The sequence below is a fragment of the Danio rerio genome, chromosome 1, assembly GCF_049306965.1.
Source record: "Danio rerio strain Tuebingen ecotype United States chromosome 1, GRCz12tu, whole genome shotgun sequence".
NCBI lineage: Eukaryota > Metazoa > Chordata > Actinopteri > Cypriniformes > Danionidae > Danio > Danio rerio.
In genome coordinates this window covers 44,710,964-44,733,271 of record NC_133176.1, presented here as the reverse complement: position 1 = coordinate 44,733,271, position 22,308 = coordinate 44,710,964, and the positions used below count along the sequence as shown (strand labels likewise).

At 39.6% G+C, this 22,308-nt stretch overlaps 1 protein-coding gene across 1 annotated transcript in view; it reads right to left on the bottom strand.

Moving 5' to 3' along the window:
• Nucleotides 1-1,032: 1,032 nt before the first annotated feature.
• LOC141386138 (uncharacterized) overlaps nt 1,033-22,308 on the bottom strand; it is a 41,143-nt gene continuing 19,867 nt past the window's right edge. The window contains exons 1-8 of the mRNA XM_073953132.1: nt 4,593-22,308; nt 3,116-3,170; nt 2,860-3,038; nt 2,626-2,747; nt 2,444-2,505; nt 2,242-2,345; nt 1,996-2,153; nt 1,033-1,492 (exon numbers count right to left, since the gene is read on the bottom strand). The exon at nt 4,593-22,308 is cut by the window's right edge and continues 19,867 nt beyond it. Coding sequence (XP_073809233.1) covers nt 1,394-1,492; nt 1,996-2,153; nt 2,242-2,345; nt 2,444-2,505; nt 2,626-2,747; nt 2,860-3,038; nt 3,116-3,170; nt 4,593-22,308 — 18,495 coding nt within the window. The 3' untranslated portion in view covers nt 1,033-1,393. The remainder of the gene's footprint in view (nt 1,493-1,995; nt 2,154-2,241; nt 2,346-2,443; nt 2,506-2,625; nt 2,748-2,859; nt 3,039-3,115; nt 3,171-4,592) is intronic.

Below are 22,308 nucleotides of genomic sequence, written 5' to 3'. Positions count from 1 at the left end.
GCAGGTCTAGCTGTCTGAGCGAGCAGATCTAAGCGCGGTTAGCTCAGCTCTCCTCAAATGGCTCTGCAGCGAGCACCACTTGGGGCCTGCAGCTTCATAATGTTGGTGCGGGTTTTCACCACCTGCTATTTCTCAGCAACTCCCTTGTAGTCAAGGCTGATTCAGCGCTCACCCACAATTGCCCGGCACAGCTCACTGTTTCCCCCTATTGTTGGACTGTGTTGTTGTTTGCCTTTCTTTAGTTCCATCTCTGTCAGTAAACTAATTTCTGTATTAGCCAATTATATATTTGACAAAAACATTTTTTCTCATTTCTTTCCTTTCTTTGTATTTTGTCTTAGTTTATCTTAAACAAAAATTCATAGAAGCAAACAGGCTTAAGAATGGCATTAAGGCAAAAGGTGACAATTTTATTTCTTTTTAACGATCAACATAGTGATTCTCGACATTATATTAATGTTTGTTAAAGAAAAAAATTGACATGGTTGTAACAGAGTTTTTTTAAACTGCACAACAACTTTAACATATTCATTATTGTAAAAAAAATGCAATGAAAATAAACATCAATGTTTAACAATGAAAATTTTTATTAAGTTTGCATCAGATTATCGTCAAAGATGAATGAAAGAGTTTAGAGTTTGCATTAGATTATCATTAGTCACTTGATTATACATAAATGGTACTTGGTACTGTAGATAAATTGAATATATATGAATAGATGAAAAAGTTTGACTTTTCTAACTGAATTTCTCTTTAGCACCTGTTAGCAAAGTTACAGAGGTGATCATTACTAACAGAAGTGATCGTTAAGACATGCACTTATACAGAAAAAAAATTTAAAAATTATGTCAAGCTGTGTGCGTATATTGCTGCTATTTTACATATTATATATATATATATATATATATATATATATATATATATATATATATATATATATATATATATATATATGTATATATATATATATATATATATACATCTATTTCTAAATATATTATTTTACATTTATAAGCACACAATGACTTTTTTGAGTTACACAAAAATAAAGTTAATCTAATTGTAAATAAGTTAAACACAATCAATATAGCCCCATGAAATGAAATGAGTAATGTCAAATAAATTAATTAGGGAGTAATGGTTCTAAAATTTACAGAGGTTGAACCTCACACTCTTATTAAATACATTTAATTACTGGGTAATACAATTCTGAAAATAAATTACATTTATGAAAATTTAGGAGCACGTCTGTACAGCAAAATTGATACAATAAATAAATAGTGCATTTTACAATTAAAAAGATAGCGTATTCATTATAGAAAAAAACAGAAGTGATCAGTGTAATTAATTTTGTCATGATGTATTCCTCTTCTTGAAATTGTTCTCCAGTTGTCTATAAGAAGCTGGTTTGGGCTGTGTGTTGCAGATTGTATGAGCCTCTTCTTCTGCGCCATCGTCGTCTTATTGATGTGCAGCAACCACAGAGCAAACACTGACAATCAAGAGATAGCAATATTAGATTAGCAAATAACCTTAGTTGCCTACATAACTTTCAGCTGTCATATCACTTTTACCATTTATTAATTCATTTATTTACATTCAGCTTAGTTCCTTTATTTATCAGGGGTCGCCATAGTGGAATAAACCACCAACTTATCTAGCAGATGTTTTATACAGTGGATGCTCGTCCAGCCGCAACCCACTACTTAAAAACACCTATACACTCTCATTTTCACACATTCACTATGGCCAATTTAGTTTATTCAATTCACCTATAGCGCATATCTTTGGACTGTGGGGAAAACAGGAGCAAAATCCTTGCCAACATGGAGAGAACATGCAAACTCGACACAGAAATGCCAACTGGCCCAGTCGTAACTCGAACCAGCAACCTTCTTGCTGTGAGACTACAGTGCTAACCACTGAGCCACCATTTACCATTATCATTTAAATTATAATATGCATACTTTCTTCTTAAATTTTTATGGAACTTACACACAGTAGAATCCAGCAAGGTACGAGGATGATAACGATTGCACAGGGTACAATTATGGCCACAACCCATGCTGCATTTGTGCTGTTGCTTGGGACTGTAGTGTTCAGCACTATGGAGTAATAGGTGGTGGTTGTTGGTGGAGGTGTGGTAACTGCATCTGTTGATGACAAGGTGTAATTCCAATAAGATTCCAATAATATACAAAGCTATTAATGATAATCGAATTTATGAGCAGAAGTACACACCTTTGTTAACCACAAGAAGGGCACTAATAAAGGCGTTGGGTTGTGTGATGTCACTTTCTGAGAATACATAGTACACACTTGCCTGGATAGAGGTGGAATTACCCCTGCGGAGAAAAAAACAAATCAACATTGATAAATAAACACCTCAAAAACACCTTGGAATCAGTGCATATGTCTGCTCTAAAGAAGGTTTATATCTTACGTGAAATTGACATTTTTGAACACAAATGGAGTGGCTGTGGGGTTATTTAGGATTTGGTTCAGCTGAAACATGAAGCAAACATGAAAGGAAATTAATTAATGAAGTTATATCAGGAAAGTTGATATCAGGAATTAAACTTTATCAAAAGCTTATTTATTTACAAGAAATGTTCTCAAACTCACCAGTTTATTTACAGACTCCTGGATTAACTTGTATGTTTCATTCCTGAGTTCAATTTTCTCAGACATGGAAACATTGGCGATTCCAAATCCAAAATTCAGGGCATATGATTTGTCAGAAATTTCTTAAACAGGTAAAACACATAATACATGTTAGCTGATGTTGTATAGGGATATCCTTGTATTGTAATAAGTACAGCTATTCATTGGTGACTAAACGGAGGAGGGAAAACTCACTTGTATAAGTAACATTCACAATGCTCACAGGGGTGTTCAGGCTTTGTGCTCCTACATCTCGTTTGATTCTGAAACGTGAGTCCAGCATAGAGTTAACCAACTGCATTATTGTATTCTCGCTTGGTATGGGGCCCAGTGTGACGAATATGAGCTGGATGTAAATGATCACTGTCCCAATCCTGAAAGGGAGGAAAATAAAAATGATGAGTAAGATCATTGAAATAAATGAAACTATATACTTTAAAATTGCACTTACACAGTTGGTGCTTCTATGGGATTTTGAGTTACTGGAACTGGAGTTGTCGTTGTGGCTGCAGTATAAAAAAAAGAGAGAAACGGAAGAAAGAGAAAAGGAGAGTAATGATACATCATTAGTAGAACATTTAGATATTGAAGCGTCACTGCATGATGAAATTAAAAGAGATTTCAGTTTTGAAGCTTGCTAAATCATTTGCAGATTTACTGTTTTTTATTTTTTTTAGGAGAATTGGGCTCCTTTAAAATAAGCAGTAACCTAAGTATGACATTTTATTTTTCATTATTCTATTTATTTTGTACTTTTAATAGTCAATCAGACTTTCAGTTCTGTAGCTGATTGTGACATAACGGCCGATTCGAATGTTATTACTCGATTGAATGGGTGTTATTAGTGGTTATCAGCTGACAGATATGGGCCAGTAGGGACCTTCTGTGCCTACTGGTAAGCTCAGAAGGTTGTTATAATCTATCCACATGTTTTATCAGCTATAGATCGCATACGGCTGCTGACAAAGGTAGTGAGTATTTTTTATTTAATTTATTAAATTTCCCATTAATTGTATTTCATTAACGTCTACCCCTACCTCAACCCTAAACCCAACCATCAAAAACAGATCTGGATCTAGAGTCTTCTCTATTAGAACAGCTGATTAATCATGAGAATAATTTTAAAATGTATTAAATAATATTAATAAATAAAAATTGTAAATAAAATTGTATTTTATTAACGTCTACACCTACCCCAAGCCTAAACGCATCCGTCACAGTAATGTAAAAACAGATCTGGAGTCTTCTCTATTATATAGCCTCCCAGTAGGCACAGAAGGCCCCTACTGGCCCATATCTATCAGTTAATAACCACTGATAATGTCTATTTAATCGAGAAGATTAACATTCGAAGCAGGTGGACACAACAAGTACGCCTGTTCAAAATAAACAAACAAAAATTGGGGATTTGAGCTTATTCCTGTTCTACCGAACAGAACCTGTACTGATCCGTGACCCCAAAACCTGAGGTAAGTACCGAACCATGATTTCTGTGTACGATTACACACCTAGTAGGTTGTGTGTGTTAGGATTTCTTGTAGATTTAAATTTCTCTGCGATCTACTGTGTCAGAATAATTGTCAGACCAATCAAATTTGATGACAGAATTTTCAGTTTTGGGTGAACTATTCCTTTACCATCCATTGTAGGGACTAAAAATACTATGGAAGTCAAAATCATTCTCCAATGAATCTTCCTTCAACAAAAGAAAGAAACTCAACCACGTTTGTAATTAGTAAAATGTGATGACAGAACTTCCATTTTTGAATGAAAAAAGCCTATAGCACAAATCACTGCATCAGAAACGTTTTAAATTTTAGAGTAAACATGGCAGACGTGACATATGTTTTATGATATTTAAAATAGACAAACAATGAGAATGACTATAGTGGTCATTTTAATAGCAGTAGTAATTGCACATATCTCACCAGTAGTTGTAGGAGGTAAAATGGTTTCAGCCAAAATAGTAGTTGTTGGTGGATTTGTAGCCAATGTATTGTTAGTATCCAAAGTTTCGGTTGCCACACTAATAGCTGATGTGGTTTCAGACATAGTTGTGGTTGCTGATTCAGTTGCCAACATTGGTGTTAATGGTGAGGAGGTTGGAGAATTTGTATTTAATTTAAGACCAGATGTTGTTGGTTGGACTGAAGTTGTTGCCACATCTGTTGTTGATTGTGGAGCAATCGTTGATGAAGATTTAAGTGTGGTTGAAGGTGTTGTTGTGAAACCAATTTCTGTAGTGATTTTAGAATTAGTTGTTGGAAATGAGGATGTTTCAGGTCTTGTTGTTACAGCAAAATTGGATAATCCTTTATCTGAAGTTGTTGTTTGAAGGTTTGTTGTAGTTTCAGGCACAGTTGTAATTGATGCATTAGTTGTCGACATCTCTGTTTCATTTAAAGCTGATGGAAGGTTGCTTTCTTCAGCCAAAGTTGTTGCACTAATGGTTGTCGAAAATACAGATGGATTAATTGTGGCATTCAAAGTTATTGTTGTTCCACCAATATAAGTTGTGGTTTCAGTTGTAACTGTGGTTGCTTCATCTGTAGTTGAAATTGGTGCTTCTGTTGAGGATATTTGAGTGGTTGTATCATCCAAAGCTGTTGATGTATCATCATTAGTTGTGTTTACTGGTATTGCTATGGTTGCAGGATGAGTTGCTGACATTTCAGTTGCATTTGAGGATGGTGAAATAGTAGCTGCGGCATCTAAAGTTGTTGTTGTGTTCACAAGAACAGTTGCAGCATCTGTTAACTTTGATGCTATACCTGAGGGTGCTGAAAATGTTGTTGTGGTATCCAAACCTGCTGTTACACTAATATTTGTTACTGGTTCAGACATAGTGGTGGTTGGTGCATCAATTGTAGATGTTGTTTCTGAAGTTGAGGATGCTGTATAGGTGGGTGTGGCTGCCAAATGTGCCAGTGTTGTATGATTAGTTAAAAAAGGCTCAATTGTAGTTGTGGATGCTTCATCAGATGTTGTTTTTGGTGCAGCAGTTGAGATTTTTGGAAAAGTTGAAATGTCCGTATTTGTTGTGGTTGCAGCAAAAGCTGTGTTGGCCGGCAGAGTTGTGGTTGTTACATGAGCTAATGTTTGTGCAACAGTTGGTAGTGGTAAAGAGGTGGTTTGTGCATCAAAAATAGTTGTTGTTGCACTGGTGGTTGTTTTTGAAAGGTCTAGTATTGTTTCAACCATAGTTGTGTTGACTGGATAAGTTGCTGAAGTCCATTCCATATTTGAGAATTTTGGAGAAGTGGCTGCTGCCTCTAAATTTTTTGTGGTTGCATCAAACTTTGTTTCAGGAAAAGTTGTGGTTGGTGCATTTAAACTTTGTGATGTTGCATCAGCAGTTGTTACTGGAGCAACTGCTATGCTAACATCCCCATTACGTAATGTTGTTGCCTCCGCTGTTGTTGTGGTTTCAGTCATAGTTGTATTTGTTGTATCAAGTGCTGTAGTTGTTGTGTCTGCATTAGTTATTGAAGTTGAATCCACAATTGAGGACACTGATGAGGTGGATAGGGTATTATAGGTTAATGCTACTCCAGCAGCTGTTTTGTTACTTGTGGTTGGAAAGGCATAAGCAGAAGTCATTGTTTCTGAATTACTTGTTGAGGTTGACCCCACAGATGAAGATACAGATGAGGTGGACGTGGCATCAGAAGGCATTGTTGTCTCAGCAGCTGTTATGGTTTCAGGCATAGCTCTTGTTGCTAAATCAAGTGTTGTAGTCGTTGTTTCTGTTATACTTGTTAAGGTTGACTCCATAGTTGAGGATACCGATGAGGTGGAAGTGAAATCAAAAGTTACTGTTGCTGCCCCAGCAGTTGTTGTGGCATGGGCTGTAGTTGTTTCTGTATCAGGTGCTGTAGTTACAGTGTCTGTCTCAGTTGTTGAGGTCAATTCTACAATTGAGGAAAGTGATGAGGTGGATGTACCATCAAAGGTTTTTGGTGTTGCCCCAACAGTTGCTGTGGTTTGAGCTGCAGCTGTGGTGTTATTAGGTGTTAAAGAAACAGTTTCCACAGTACTTGTAGAGTTTGACTTAACAGTTGTGAATTTTGCTGAGGTGGATGTGGCATCAAAACGTGTTGTCCCAGCAGCTGTTGTGGTTTGATCTGCAGCTGTGGTTGTTGTATCAGATGTTTCTATCGTACTTGTTGAATTTGACACCACAGTAGAGGATAACATTGATGTGGAATTGACATCAAAGGTTGTTACTGCTGCTGCTCCAGAAGATGTTGAGGATTGAGTTGTAGTTGTGGTTTGTGTATCAGGTCCTAAAGACATTGTGTCTGCATTTATTTTTGATTGAGATCCTAAAGTTGAGAAAACTGGTGAGGTGGATGTGACATCATAAGATGTTGTTGTTACCCCAGTGGCTGTTGTGGATTCGGACACAGTTCCAGTTGCTGTATCAGGTGCTGTAGTCATTGTTTCTGAGGTATTTGCTGAAGTTGACTCCACAGTTGAGGACACCCATGAGGTGGATGTGGTAGCAGAAGCTGTTTTTGTTACTGACCCAGCAGCTGTTGTTAATTGAGCTATAGTTGTGTCTGGTGCCAAAAAAACAGTTTCTGTATTACTTGTTGAAGTTGTCTCCACAGTTGAGGATACTAATGATGTGTATGTGGCACCAAAGGTTGTTGCTTTTGATGCCCTGGCAGCTGTTGTGAATTGAGCTGTAGTTGTTGTTGATGTATCAGGTGCCAAAGTCATTGTTTTTACATCACTTGTAAGGACTGGCTGAACAGATGAGAAAATGGGTGAGGAAGAAGTGGCATTAAAAGATGTGGTTGCCCCAGCAGCTGTTATGAGTTCAGGCATTGCTCTTGTTGCTAAATCAAGTGCTGTAGTCGTTGTTTCTCTATTATTTGTTGAGGTTGACTCCACAGTTGAGGATACTAATGAGGTGGATCTGGAATCAAAAGTTACTGTTGCTGATCCAGCAGTTGTTATGGATTGAGCTGTGTTTTTTTCTGTATAAGTTACTGCAGTTACTGTGACTGGATCTGTTGATGTTGATTCAGCATTTGAGGATACAATTGTGCCATCATAGGTTTTTGTTGTTGACCCAGCCGTTGTTGTGGTTTGAGCTGCATCTGTGGTTGATGTATCAGGTGATAAAGTAACGTTTTCTTCAATATGTGTAGAGGTTGACTCAACAGTTGAGAATACAGGTGAGGTGGATGTGGCATCAAAACTTGTTGTCCAAGCAGCTGTTGTGATTTGATCTGCTGTTGTGGTTGATGTATCAGATGTTTCTATATTACTTCTTGAATTTGACACCACAGTAGAGGATAACATTGTTGTTGATGTGGCATCTAAAGGTAATGTTGTTCCTGTTCCAGCAAATGGTGGAGATTGAGCTGTAGTTGTGGTTTCTCTATGAGGTTCTGTAGACATTGTGTCTGCAATAGTAGTTGATGCTAATTCTACAGCTGTGGATATTGGTGTAATGGATGTAGCATCATACCTGGGGGTTATATCTTCAGCAGCTGGTGTAGTTTCAGATGCAGTTGTGGTTGCAACATCAGGTGCTGTAGTCTTTGTTTCTGCAAAACTTGTTGAAGTTGTCTCCACTGTTGAGGATGCCAATGAAGTGTATGTGGCATCAAAAGTTATTGCTGTTGATGCCCCAGCATCTGATGTGGATTGAGCTAAAGATGTTATTGCTGTATCAGGTGTCAAAGTCATTGTTTCTGCATTACTTGTAGGGGTTGACACAACAGTTGAGAATATGGGTGAGGTGGACGTGGCATCAGAAGATATTGTTGCCTCAGCAGCTGTTATGGTTTTAGGCATAGCTTTTGTTGCTAAATCAAGTGCTGTAGTCATTGTTTCTCTTATACTTGTTGAGGTTGACTCCATAGTTGAGAATACTAATGAGGTGGAAGTGAAATCAAAACTAATTGTTGTTGCCCCAGAAGTTGTTGTGGATTGAGCTGTGGTTGTTTCTGTATCAGGTGAAGATTGTACTGAGTCTGTCTCAGTTGTTGAGGTCAATTTTACATTTGAGGATACAGATGAGCTGGATGTGCCATCATAGATATTTGCTGTTGCCCCAGTAGTTGTTATGGTTTGAGCTGCAGCTGTGGTTGATGTATCAGGTGCTAAAGTAAAGTTTTCTTCACTATGTGTAGAGGTTGACCCAACAGTTGAGAAAACTAGTGAGTTGGATGTGGCATCAAAACTTGTTGTCCCAGCAGCTGTTGTTGTTTGGTCTGCAGTTGTGGTTGATGTATCAGATGTTTCAATATTACTTGTTGAATTTGACACCGCAGTAGAGGATAACATTGATGTTGATGTGGCATCAAAAGTGGTTGTTGTTGTTCCTGTTCCTGCAAATATTAAGGAATGAGCTGTAGTTGTGGTTTCTGTATCAGGTTCTGTAGCCATTGTGTCTGCAATAGTTGTTGATGATGATTCTACTGCTTTGGATATTGGTGTAATGGATGTAGCATCATATGTTGGCATTATTTCTCCAGCAGCTGGTGTAGTTTCAGATGCAGTTGTGGTTACATTTTCATTTGGTGTAGTCCTTGGTACTCCATTACTAGATGTAGTTGTCTCTACAGTTGAGGATGCCAATGAAGGGTATACGGCATCAAAAGTTGTTGCCGTTGATGCCCCAGCATCTGTTGTAGATTGAGCTGTAGATGTTATAGCTGCATCAGGTATTAAAGTCATTGTTTCTCTATTACTTGTAAGGGTTGACTCAACAGTTGTAAATACTGCTGAGGTGGATGTGGCATCAAAACGTGTTGTCCCAGCAGCTGTTGTGGATTGATCTGCAGTTGTGGTTGTTGTATCAATTGTTTCTATATAACTTGCTGAATTTGACACCACAGTTGAGGATAGCATTGATGTGGAATTGACATCAAAGATGGTTACTGTTGCTGCTTCAGAAGCTGTTGAGGATTGAGTTGTAGTGGTGGTTTTTGTATGAGGTCCTAAAGACATTGTGTCTGCATTAATTCTTGATTTTGATCCTAAAGTTGAGAAAACTGGTGAGGTGGATGTGACATCATAAAATGTCGTTGTTACCCCAGTGGCTGTTTTGGATTCGGACGCAGTTCCAGTTGCTGTATCAGGTGCTGTAGTCATTGTTTCTGAAGTATTTGCAGAAGTTGACTCCACAGTTGAGGACACCCATGAGGTGGATGTGGTAGCAGTAGCTGTTTTTGTTACTGACCCAGCAGCTGTTGTTAATTGAGCTATAGTTGTGTTTGCTGTGTCAGGTGCCAAAAAAACAGTTTCTGTATTACTTGATGTTGTCTCCAAAGTTGAGGATACTAATGAGGTGGATGTGGAATCAAATGTTATTGTTGCTGCTCCAGCAGTTATTGTGGATTGAGCTGTAGTTTCTTCTGTATTAGTTGCTACAGTTACTGTGACTGTATCTGTTGAGGTTGATTCAACATTTGAGGATACAGTTGAGCTGGATGTGCCATTATAGGTTTTTGCTGTAGACCCAGCCGTTGTTGGGGTTTGAGCTGCAGCTGTGGTTGATGCATCAGGTGCTAAAGTAACTGTTTCTTCAGTAATTGAAGAGGTTGACTCATCAGTTGAGAATACTAGTGAGGTGGATGTGGTATCAACATTTGTTGTCCCAACAGCTGTTGCGGTTTGATCCACAGATGTGGTTGATATATCAGATGTTTCTATATTACTTCTTGAATTTGACACCACAGTAGAGGACAACACTGATGTAGATGTGGCATCAAAAGTTGATGTTTTTCCAGCAAATGGTGAGGATTGAGCTTTAGTTTTGGTTTCTCTATCAGGTTCTGTAGCCATTGTATCTGCAATAGTTGTTGATGATAATTCTAAAGCTGTGAATATTGGTGTAATGGATGTAGCATCATACATTGGGGTTATTTCTCCAGCAGTTGGTGTAGTTTCAGAGACAGCTGCGGTTGCATTTTCAGGTGCTGTAGTCATTTTTTCTGCAAAACTTGTTGAAGTTGTCTCCACAGTTGAGGATGCCAATGAAGTGTATGTGACATCAAAAATTGTTGCTGTTAATGCCCCAGCATCTGTTGTGGATTGGGCTGAAGATGTTATTGCTGTATAAGGTGTCAAAGGCATTGTTTCTGCATTACTTGTAAGGGTTGACTCAACAGTTGAGAATATGGGTGAGGTGGAAGTGGCATCAGAAGATATTGTTCCTTCAGCAGCTGTTATGTTTTCAGGCATATCCCTTGTCGATAAACCAAGTGCTGTAGTCATTGTTTCTCTTATACTTTTTGAGGTTGATTCCATAGATGAGGATACCAAAGAAGTTGATGTAAAGACAAAAGTTACTGTTGCTGCCCCAGCGGTTGTTGTGGATTGAGCTGTAGTTGTTCCTGTATCAGGTGCTGAAGTTACTGAGTCTGTCCCAGTTGTTGAGGTCAATTCTACATTTGACGATACAATTGAGCTGGATGTGCCATCATAGATATTTGCTGTTGCCCCAGCAGTCGTTATAGTTTGAGTTGCAGCTGTGGTTGATGTATCAGGTGCTAAAGTAACTGTTTCTTCATTATTTGTAGAGGTTGACTCAACAGTTGAGATTACTGGTGAGGTGAAAGTGCCATCAAAACTTGTTGTCTCAAGAGCGGTTGTGGTTTGATCTGCAGTTGTGGTTGATGTATCAGATGTTTCTATATTACTTCTTGAATTTGACACCACAGCAGAGGAAATCATTGATGTTGACGTGGCATCAAAAGTGGTTGTTGTTCCTGTTCTAGCAAATGGTGAATATTGAGCTGTAGTTGTGGTTTCTGTATCAGGTTCTGTAGCCATTGTGTCTGTAATAGTTGTTGTTGATAGTTCTTCAGCTGTGGATATTGGTGTAATAGATGTAGCATCATACGTTGGGGTTATTTCTTCAGCAGCTGGTGTAGTTTCAGATGCAGTTGTGGTTGCATCATTAGGCGCTGTAGTCTTTGTTTCTGCAAAACTTGTTGAAGTTGTCTCAACTGTTGAGGATGCCAATAAAGTGTATGTGGCATCAAAATTTGTTTCTGTTACTGCCCCAGCATCTGATGTGGTTTGAGTTGAAGATGGTATTGCTGTATCAGGTGTTAAAGTCATTGTTTCTGCATTACTTGTGAGGGTTGACTCAGCAGTTGAGATTATAGTTGAGGTGGAAGTGGCATCAGAAGGTATTGTTACCTCAGCTGCTGTTATGGTTTCAGTCATATCCCCTGTTACTAAATCAAGTGCTGTAGTCATTGTTTCTGCTGTACTTGTTGAGGTTGACTCCATAGTTGATGATACTGATGAGGTGGAAGTGAAGTCAAAATGTATTGTTGCTGCCCCAGAAGTTGTTGTGGATTGAGCTGTAGTTGTTTCTGTATCAGGTGCTGAAGTTACTGAGTCTGTCTCAGTTGTTAAGGTCAATTCTACATTTGACGATACAGTTGAGCTGAATGTGCCATCATATATATTTGCTGTTGCCCCAGCAGTCGTTATGGTTTGAGCTGCAGCTGTGGTTTCTGTATCAGGTGCTAAAGTAACTGTTTCTTCATTATTTGTAGAGGTTGACTCAACAGTTGAGATTACTAGTGAGGTGGATGTGGCATCAAAACTTGTTGTCCCAACAGCTGTTGCGGTTTGGTCTGCAGTTGTGGTTGATGTATCAGATGTTTCTATACTACTTCTTGAATTTGACATCACAGTAAAGGATAAGATTGTTGTTGATGTGGCATCAAACATTGTTGTTGTTCCTGTTCCTGCAAATGGTGAGGATTGAGCTGTAGTTGTGGTTTCTGTATCAGATTCTGTAGCCATTGTGTCTGTAATAGTTGTTGATAGTTCTTCAGCTGTGGATATTGCTGTAATGGATGTAGCATCATACGTTGGGGTTATTTCTTCAGCAGCTGGTGTAGTTTCAGATGCAGTTGTGGTTGCGTCATCAGGTGCTGTAGTTTTTGTTTCTGCAAAACTTGTTGAAATTGTCTCCACAGTTGAGGATGCCAATGAAGTGTATGTGCCATCAAAATTTGTTTCTGTTACTGCCCAAGCATCTGTTGTGGATTGAGCTGAAGATGGTATTGCTCTATCAGGTGTCAAAGTCATTGTTTCTGCATTACTTGTAAGGGTTGACTCAACAGTTGAGATTTTGGTTGAGGTGGAAGTGGCAGCGGTTATGGTTTCAGGCATATCCCCTGTTACTAAATCAAGTGCTGTAGTCATTGTTTCTGCTGTACTTGTTGAGGTTGACTCCATAGTTGATGATACCGCTGAGGTGGAAGTGAAGTCAAAATTTATTGTTGCTGCCCCAGAAGTTGTTGTGGATTGAGCTGTAGTTGTTTCTGTATCAGGTGCTGAAGTTACTGAGTCAGTCTCAGTTGTTGAGATCAATTCTACATTTGACGATACAGTTGAGCTGGATGTGCCATCATATATATTTGCTGTTGCCCCAGCAGTCGTTATGGTTTGAGCTGCAGCTGTGGTTTCTATATCAGGTGCTAAAGTAACTGTTTCTTCATTATTTTTAGAGGTTGACTCAACAGTTGAGATTACTAGTGAGGTGGATGTGGCATCAAAACTTGTTGTCCCAACAGCTGTTGCGGTTTGGTCTGCAGTTGTGGTTGATTTATCAGATGTTTCTATATTACTTCTTGAATTTGACATCACAGTAGAGGATAAGATTGTTGTTGATGTGGCATCAAACATTGTTGTTGTTCCTGTTCCTGCAAATGGTGAGGATTGAGCTGTAGTTGTGGTTTCTGTATCAGATTCTGTAGCCATTGTGTCTGTAATAGTTGTTGTTGATAGTTCTTCAGCTGTGGATATTGTTGTAATGGATGTAGCATCATACGTTGGAGTTAGTTCTTCAGCAGCTGGTGTAGTTTCAGATGCAGTTTGGGTTGCGTCATCAGGTGCTATAGTTTTTGTTTCTGCAAAACTTGTTGAAGTTGTCTTCACTGTTGAGGATGCCAATGAAGTGTATGTGCCATCAAAATTTGTTTCTGTCACTGCCCAAGCATCTGTTGTGGATTGAGCTGAAGATGGTATTGCTGTATCAGGTGTCAAAGTCATTGTTTCTGCATTACTTGTAAGGGTTGACTCAACAGTTGAGATTTTGGTTGAGGTGGAAGTGGCAGCGGTTTTGGTTTCAGGCATATCCCCTGTTACTAAATCAAGTGCTGTAGTCATTTTTTCTGCTGTACTTGTTGAGGTTGACTCCATAGTTGATGATACTGATGAGGTGGAAGTGAAGTCAAAATTTTTTGTTGCTGCCCCAGAAGTTGTTGTGGATTGAACTGTAGTTGTTTCTGTATCAGGTGCTGAAGTTACTGAGTCTGTCTCAGTTGTTGAGGTCAATTCTACATTTGACGATACAAAGGAGCTGGATGTGCCATCATATATATTTGCTGTTGCCCCAGCAGTCGTTATGGTTTGAGCTGCAGATGTGGTTTCTGTATCAGATTCTGTAGCCATTGTGTCTGTAGTAGTTGTTGTTGATAGTTCTTCAGCTGTGGATATTGGTGTAATAGATGTAGCATCATACGTTGGGGTTAGTTCTTTAGCAGCTGGTGTGGTTTCAGATGCAGTTGTGGTTGCATCATTAGGCGCTGTAGTTTTTGTTTCTGCAAAACTTGTTGCAGTTGCCTCCACTGTTGAGGATGCCAATAAAGTGTATGTGGCATCAAAATTTGTTTCTGTTACTGCCCCAGCATCTGATGTGGTTTGAGTTGAAGATGGTATTGCTGTATCAGGTGTCAAAGTCATTGTTTCTGTATTACTTGTGAGGGTTGACTCAGCAGTTGAGATTATAGTTGAGGTGGAAGTGGCATCAGAAGGTATTGTTGCCTCAGCAGCTGTTATGGTTTCAGTCATATCCCCTGTTACTAAATCAAGTGCTGTAGTCATTGTTTCTGCTGTACTTGTTGAGGTTGACTCCATAGTTGATGATACCGATGAGGTGGAAGTGAAGTCAAAATTTATTGTTGCTGCCCCAGAAGTTGTTGTGGATTGAGCTGTAGTTGTTTCTGTATCAGGTGCTGAAGTTACTGAGTCTGTCTCAGTTGTTGAGATCAATTCTACATTTGACGATACAGTTGAGCTGGATGTGCCATCATATATATTTGCTGTTGCCCCAGCAGTCGTTATGGTTTGAGCTGCAGCTGTGGTTTCTATATCAGGTGCTAAAGTAACTGTTTCTTCATTATTTGTAGAGGTTGACTCAACAGTTGAGATTACTAGTGAGGTGGATGTGGCATCAAAACTTGTTGTCCCAACAGCTGTTGCGGTTTGGTCTGCAGTTGTGGTTGATGTATCAGATGTTTCTATATTACTTCTTGAATTTGACATCACAGTAGAGGATAAGATTGTTGTTGATGTGGCATCAAACATTGTTGTTGTTCCTGTTCCTGCAAATGGTGAGGATTGAGCTGTAGTTGTGGTTTCTGTATCAGATTCTGTAGCCATTGTGTCTGTAATAGTTGTTGTTGATAGTTCTTCAGCTGTGGATATTGTTGTAATGGATGTAGCATCATACGTTGGGGTTAGTTCTTCAGCAGCTGGTGTAGTTTCAGATGCAGTTGGGGTTGCGTCATCAAGTGCTATAGTTTTTGTTTCTGCAAAACTTGTTGAAATTGTCTCCACAGTTGAGGATGCCAATGAAGTGTATGTGCCATCAAAATTTGTTTCTGTCATTGCCCAAGCATCTGTTGTGGATTGAGCTGAAGATGGTATTGCTCTATCAGGAGTCAAAGTCATTGTTTCTGCATTACTTGTAAGGGTTGACTCAACAGTTGAGATTTTGGTTGAGGTGGAAGTGGCAGCGGTTTTGGTTTCAGGCATATCCCCTGTTACTAAATCAAGTGCTGTAGTCATTTTTTCTGCTGTACTTGTTGAGGTTGACTCCATAGTTGATGATACTGATGAGGTGGAAGTGAAGTCAAATTTTTTTGTTGCTGCCCCAGAAGTTGTTGTGGATTGAACTGTAGTTGTTTCTGTATCAGGTGCTGAAGTTACTGAGTCTGTCTCAGTTGTTGAGGTCAATTCTACATTTGACGATACAAAGGAGCTGGATGTGCCATCATATATATTTGCTGTTGCCCCAGCAGTCGTTATGGTTTGAGCTGCAGATGTGGTTTCTGTATCAGATTCTGTAGCCATTGTGTCTGTAGTAGTTGTTGTTGATAGTTCTTCAGCTGTGGATATTGGTGTAATAGATGTAGCATCATATGTTGGGGTTAGTTCTTCAGCAGCTGGTGTGGTTTCAGATGCAGTTGTGGTTGCATCATTAGGCGCTGTAGTTTTTGTTTCTGCAAAACTTGTTGCAGTTGCCTCCACTGTTGAGGATGCCAATAAAGTGTATGTGGCATCAAAATTTGTTTCTGTTACTGCCCCAGCATCTGATGTGGTTTGAGTTGAAGATGGTATTGCTGTATCAGGTGTCAAAGTCATTGTTTCTGCATTACTTGTGAGGGTTGACTCAGCAGTTGAGATTATAGTTGAGGTGGAAGTGGCATCAGAAGGTGTTGTTGCCTCAGCAGCTGTTTTGGTTTCAGTCATATCCCCTGTTACTAAATCAAGTGCTGTAGTCATTGTTTCTGCTGTACTTGTAGAGGTTAATTCCATAGTTGATGATATCGATGAGGTGGAAGTGAAGTCAAAATGTATTGTTGCTGCCCCAGAAGTTGTTTTGGATTGAGATGTAGTTGTTTCTGTATCAGGTGCTGAAGTTACTGAGTCTGTCTTAGTTGTTGAGATCAATTCTACATTTGACGATACAGTTGAGCTGGATGTGCCATCATATATATTTGGTGTTGCCCCAGCAGTCGTTATGGTTTGAGCTGCAGCTGTGGTTTCTGTATCAGGTGCTAAAGTACCTTTTTCTTCATTATTTGTAGAGGTTGACTCAACAGTTGAGATTACTAGTGAGGTGGATGTGGCATCAAAACTTGTTGTCCCAACAGCTGTTGCGGTTTGGTCTGCAGTTGTGGTTGATGTATCAGATGTTTCTATATTACTTCTTGAATTTGACATCACAGTAGAGGATAAGATTGTTGTTGATGTGGCATCAAACATTGTTGTTGTTCCTGTTCCTGCAAATGGTGAGGATTGAGCTGTAGTTGTGGTTTCTGTATCAGATTCTGTAGCCATTGTGTCTGTAATAGTTGTTGTTGATAGTTCTTCAGCTGTGGATATTGTTGTAATGGATGTAGCATCATACGTTGGGGTTAGTTCTTCAGCAGCTGGTGTAGTTTCAGATGCAGTTGGGGTTGCGTCATCAAGTGCTATAGTTTTTGTTTCTGCAAAACTTGTTGAAATTGTCTCCACAGTTGAGGATGCCAATGAAGTGTATGTGCCATCAAAATTTGTTTCTGTCATTGCCCAAGCATCTGTTGTGGATTGAGCTGAAGATGGTATTGCTCTATCAGGAGTCAAAGTCATTGTTTCTGCATTACTTGTAAGGGTTGACTCAACAGTTGAGATTTTGGTTGAGGTGGAAGTGGCAGCGGTTTTGGTTTCAGGCATATCCCCTGTTACTAAATCAAGTGCTGTAGTCATTTTTTCTGCTGTACTTGTTGAGGTTGACTCCATAGTTGATGATACTGATGAGGTGGAAGTGAAGTCAAATTTTTTTGTTGCTGCCCCAGAAGTTGTTGTGGATTGAACTGTAGTTGTTTCTGTATCAGGTGCTGAAGTTACTGAGTCTGTCTCAGTTGTTGAGGTCAATTCTACATTTGACGATACAAAGGAGCTGGATGTGCCATCATATATATTTGCTGTTGCCCCAGCAGTCGTTATGGTTTGAGCTGCAGATGTGGTTTCTGTATCAGATTCTGTAGCCATTGTGTCTGTAGTAGTTGTTGTTGATAGTTCTTCAGCTGTGGATATTGGTGTAATAGATGTAGCATCATATGTTGGGGTTAGTTCTTCAGCAGCTGGTGTGGTTTCAGATGCAGTTGTGGTTGCATCATTAGGCGCTGTAGTTTTTGTTTCTGCAAAACTTGTTGCAGTTGCCTCCACTGTTGAGGATGCCAATAAAGTGTATGTGGCATCAAAATTTGTTTCTGTTACTGCCCCAGCATCTGATGTGGTTTGAGTTGAAGATGGTATTGCTGTATCAGGTGTCAAAGTCATTGTTTCTGCATTACTTGTGAGGGTTGACTCAGCAGTTGAGATTATAGTTGAGGTGGAAGTGGCATCAGAAGGTATTGTTGCCTCAGCAGCTGTTATGGTTTCAGTCATATCCCCTGTTACTAAATCAAGTGCTGTAGTCATTGTTTCTGCTGTACTTGTTGAGGTTGACTCCATAGTTGATGATACCGATGAGGTGGAAGTGAAGTCAAAATTTATTGTTGCTGCCCCAGAAGTTGTTGTGGATTGAGCTGTAGTTGTTTCTGTATCAGGTGCTGAAGTTACTGAGTCTGTCTCAGTTGTTGAGATCAATTCTACATTTGACGATACAGTTGAGCTGGATGTGCCATCATATATATTTGCTGTTGCCCCAGCAGTCGTTATGGTTTGAGCTGCAGCTGTGGTTTCTGTATCAGGTGCTAAAGTACCTGTTTCTTCATTATTTGTAGAGGTTGACTCAACAGTTGAGATTACTAGTGAGGTGGATGTGGCATCAAAACTTGTTGTCCCAACAGCTGTTGCGGTTTGGTCTGCAGTTGTGGTTGATGTATCAGATGTTTCTATACTACTTCTTGAATTTGACATCACAGTAGAGGATAAGATTGTTGTTGATGTGGCATCAAACTTTGTTGTTGTTCCTGTTCCTGCAAATGGTGAGGATTGAGCTGTAGTTGTGGTTTCTGTATCAGATTCTGTAGCCTTTGTGTCTGTAATAGTTGTTGTTGATAGTTCTTCAGCTGTGGATATTGCTGTAATGGATGTAGCATCATACGTTGGGGTTAGTTCTTCAGCAGCTGGTGTAGTTTCAGATGCAGTTGTGGTTGCGTCATCAGGTGCTGTAGTTTTTGTTTCTGCAAAACTTGTTGAAATTGTCTCCACAGTTGAGGATGCCAATGAAGTGTATGTGGCATCAAAATTTGTTTCTGTTACTGCCCAAGCATCTGTTGTGGATTGAGCTGAAGATGGTATTGCTCTATCAGGAGTCAAAGTCATTGTTTCTGCATTACTTGTAAGGGTTGACTCAACAGTTGAGATTTTGGTTGAGGTGGAAGTGGCAGCGGTTATGGTTTCAGGCATATCTCCTGTTACTAAATCAAGTGCTGTAGTCATTGTTTCTGGTGTACTTGTTGAGGTTGACTCCATAGTTGATGATACTGATGAGGTGGAAGTGAAGTCGAAATTTATTGTTGCTGCCCCAGAAGTTGTTTTGGATTGAGATGTAGTTGTTTCTGTATCAGGTGCTGAAGTTACTGAGTCTGTCTCAGTTGTTGAGATCAATTCTACATTTGACGATACAGTTGAGCTGGATGTGCCATCATATATATTTGCTGTTGCCCCAGCCGTTGTTATGGTTTGAGCTGCAGCTGTGGTTTCTGTATCAGGTGCTAAAGTAACTGTTTCTTCATTATTTGTAGAGGTTGACTCAACAGTTGAGATTACTAGTGAGGTGGATGTGGCATCAAAACTTGTTGTCCCAACAGCTGTTGCGGTTTGGTCTGCAGTTGTGGTTGATGTATCAGATGTTTCTATACTACTTCTTGAATTTGACATCACAGTAGAGGATAAGATTGTTGTTGATGTGGCATCAAATGTTGTTGTTCCTGTTCCTGCAAATGGTGAGGATTGAGCTGTAGTTGTGGTTTCTGTATCAGATTCTGTAGCCATTGTGTCTGTAATAGTTGTTGTTGATAGTTCTTCAGCTGTGGATATTGGTGTAATAGATGTAGCATCATACGTTGGGGTTAGTTCTTCAGCAGCTGGTGTGGTTTCAGATGCAGTTGTGGTTGCATCATTAGGCGCTGCAGTTTTTGTTTCTGCAAAACTTGTTGAAGTTGTCTCCACTGTTGAGGATGCCAATAAAGTGTATGTGGCATCAAAATTTGTTTCTGTTACTGCCCCAGCATCTGATGTGGTTTGAGTTGAAGATGGTATTGCTGTATCAGGTGTTAAAGTCATTGTTTCTGCATTACTTGTGAGGGTTGACTCAGCAGTTGAGATTATAGTTGAGGTGGAAGTGGCATCAGAAGGTATTGTTGCCTCAGCAGCTGTTATGGTTTCAGTCATATCCCCTGTTACTAAATCAAGTGCTGTAGTCATTGTTTCTGCTGTACTTGTTGAGGTTGACTCCATAGTTGATGATACCGATGAGGTGGAAGTGAAGTCAAAATTTATTGTTGCTGCCCCAGAAGTTGTTTTGGATTGAGATGTAGTTGTTTCTGTATCAGGTGCTGAAGTTACTGAGTCTGTCTCAGTTGTTGAGATCAATTCTACATTTGACGATACAGTTGAGCTGGATGTGCCATCATATATATTTGCTGTTGCCCCAGCAGTTGTTATGGTTTGAGCTGCAGCTGTGGTTTCTGTATCAGGTGCTAAAGTAACTGTTTCTTCATTATTTGTAGAGGTTGACTCAACAGTTGAGATTACTAGTGAGGTGGATGTGGCATCAAAACTTGTTGTCCCAACAGCTGTTGCGGTTTGGTCTGCAGTTGTGGTTGATGTATCAGATGTTTCTATACTACTTCTTGAATTTGACATCACAGTAGAGGATAAGATTGTTGTTGATGTGGCATCAAACGTTGTTGTTCCTGTTCCTGCAAATGGTGAGGATTGAGCTGTAGTTGTGGTTTCTGTATCAGATTCTGTAGCCATTGTGTCTGTAATAGTTGTTGTTGATAGTTCTTCAGCTGTGGATATTGCTGTAATGGATGTAGCATCATACGTTGGGGTTATTTCTTCAGCAGCTGGTGTAGTTTCAGATGCAGTTGTGGTTGCGTCATCAGGTGCTGTAGTTTTTGTTTCTGCAAAACTTGTTGAAATTGTCTCCACAGTTGAGGATGCCAATGAAGTGTATGTGGCATCAAAATTTGTTTCTGTTACTGCCCAAGCATCTGTTGTGGATTGAGCTGAAGATGGTATTGCTCTATCAGGTGTCAAAGTCATTGTTTCTGCATTACTTGTAAGGGTTGACTCAACAGTTGAGATTTTGGTTGAGGTGGAAGTGGCAGCCGTTATGGTTTCAGACATATCCCCTGTCACTAAATCAAGTGCTGTAGTCATTGTTTCTGCTGTACTTGTTGAGGTTGACTCCATAGTTGATGATACCGCTGAGGTGGAAGTGAAGTCAAAATTTATTGTTGCTGCCCCAGAAGTTGTTGTGGATTGAACTGTAGTTGTATCTGTATCAGGTGCTGAAGTTACTGAGTCTGTCTCAGTTGTTGAGGTCAATTCTACATTAGAAGATACAAAGGAGCTGGTTGTGCCATCATATATATTTGCTGTTGCCCCAGCAGTCGTTATGGTTTGAGCTGCAGATGTGGTTTCTGTTTCAGATTCTGTAGCCATTGTGTCTGTAGTAGTTGTTGTTGATAGTTCTTCAGCTGTGGATATTGGTGTAATAGATGTAGCATCATACGTTGGGGTTAGTTCTTCAGCAGCTGGTGTGGTTTCAGATGCAGTTGTGGTTGCATCATTAGGCGCTGTAGTTTTTGTTTCTGCAAAACTTGTTGAAGTTGTCTCCACTGTTGAGGATGCCAATAAAGTGTATGTGGCATCAAAATTTGTTTCTGTTACTGCCCCAGCATCTGATGTGGTTTGAGTTGAAGATGGTATTGCTGTATCAGGTGTCAAAGTCATTGTTTCTGCATTACTTGTGAGGGTTGACTCAGCAGTTGAGATTATAGTTGAGGTGGAAGTGGCACCAGAAGGTGTTGTTGCCTCAGCAGCTGTTATGGTTTCAGTCATATCCCCTGTTACTAAATCAAGTGCTGTAGTCATTGTTTCTGCTGTACTTGTAGAGGTTGATTCCATAGTTGATGATATCGATGAGGTGGAAGTGAAGTCAAAATTTATTGTTGCTGCCCCAGAAGTTGTTTTGGATTGAGATGTAGTTGTTTCTGTATCAGGAGCTGAAGTTACTGAGTCTGTCTCAGTTGTTGAGATCAATTCTACATTTGACGATACAGTTGAGCTGGATGTGCCATCATATATATTTGCTGTTGCCCCAGCAGTCGTTATGGTTTGAGCTGCAGCTGTGGTTTCTGTATCAGGTGCTAAAGTAACTGTTTCTTCATTATTTGTAGAGGTTGACTCAACAGTTGAGATTACTAGTGAGGTGGATGTGGCATCAAAACTTGTTGTCCAAACAGCTGTTGCGGTTTGGTCTGCAGTTGTGGTTGATGTATCAGATGTTTCTGTATTACTTCTTGAATTTGACATCACAGTAGAGGATAAGATTGTTGTTGATGTGGCATCAAACATTGTTGTTGTTCCTGTTCCTGCAAATGGTGAGGATTGAGCTGTAGTTGTGGTTTCTGTATCAGATTCTGTAGCCATTGTGTCTGTAATAGTTGTTGTTGATAGTTCTTCAGCTGTGGATATTGTTGTAATGGATGTAGCATCATACGTTGGGGTTAGTTCTTCAGCAGCTGGTGTAGTTTCAGATGCAGTTGGGGTTGCGTCATCAGGTGCTATAGTTTTTGTTTCTGCAAAACTTGTTGAAATTGTCTCCACAGTTGAGGATGCCAATGAAGTGTATGTGCCATCAAA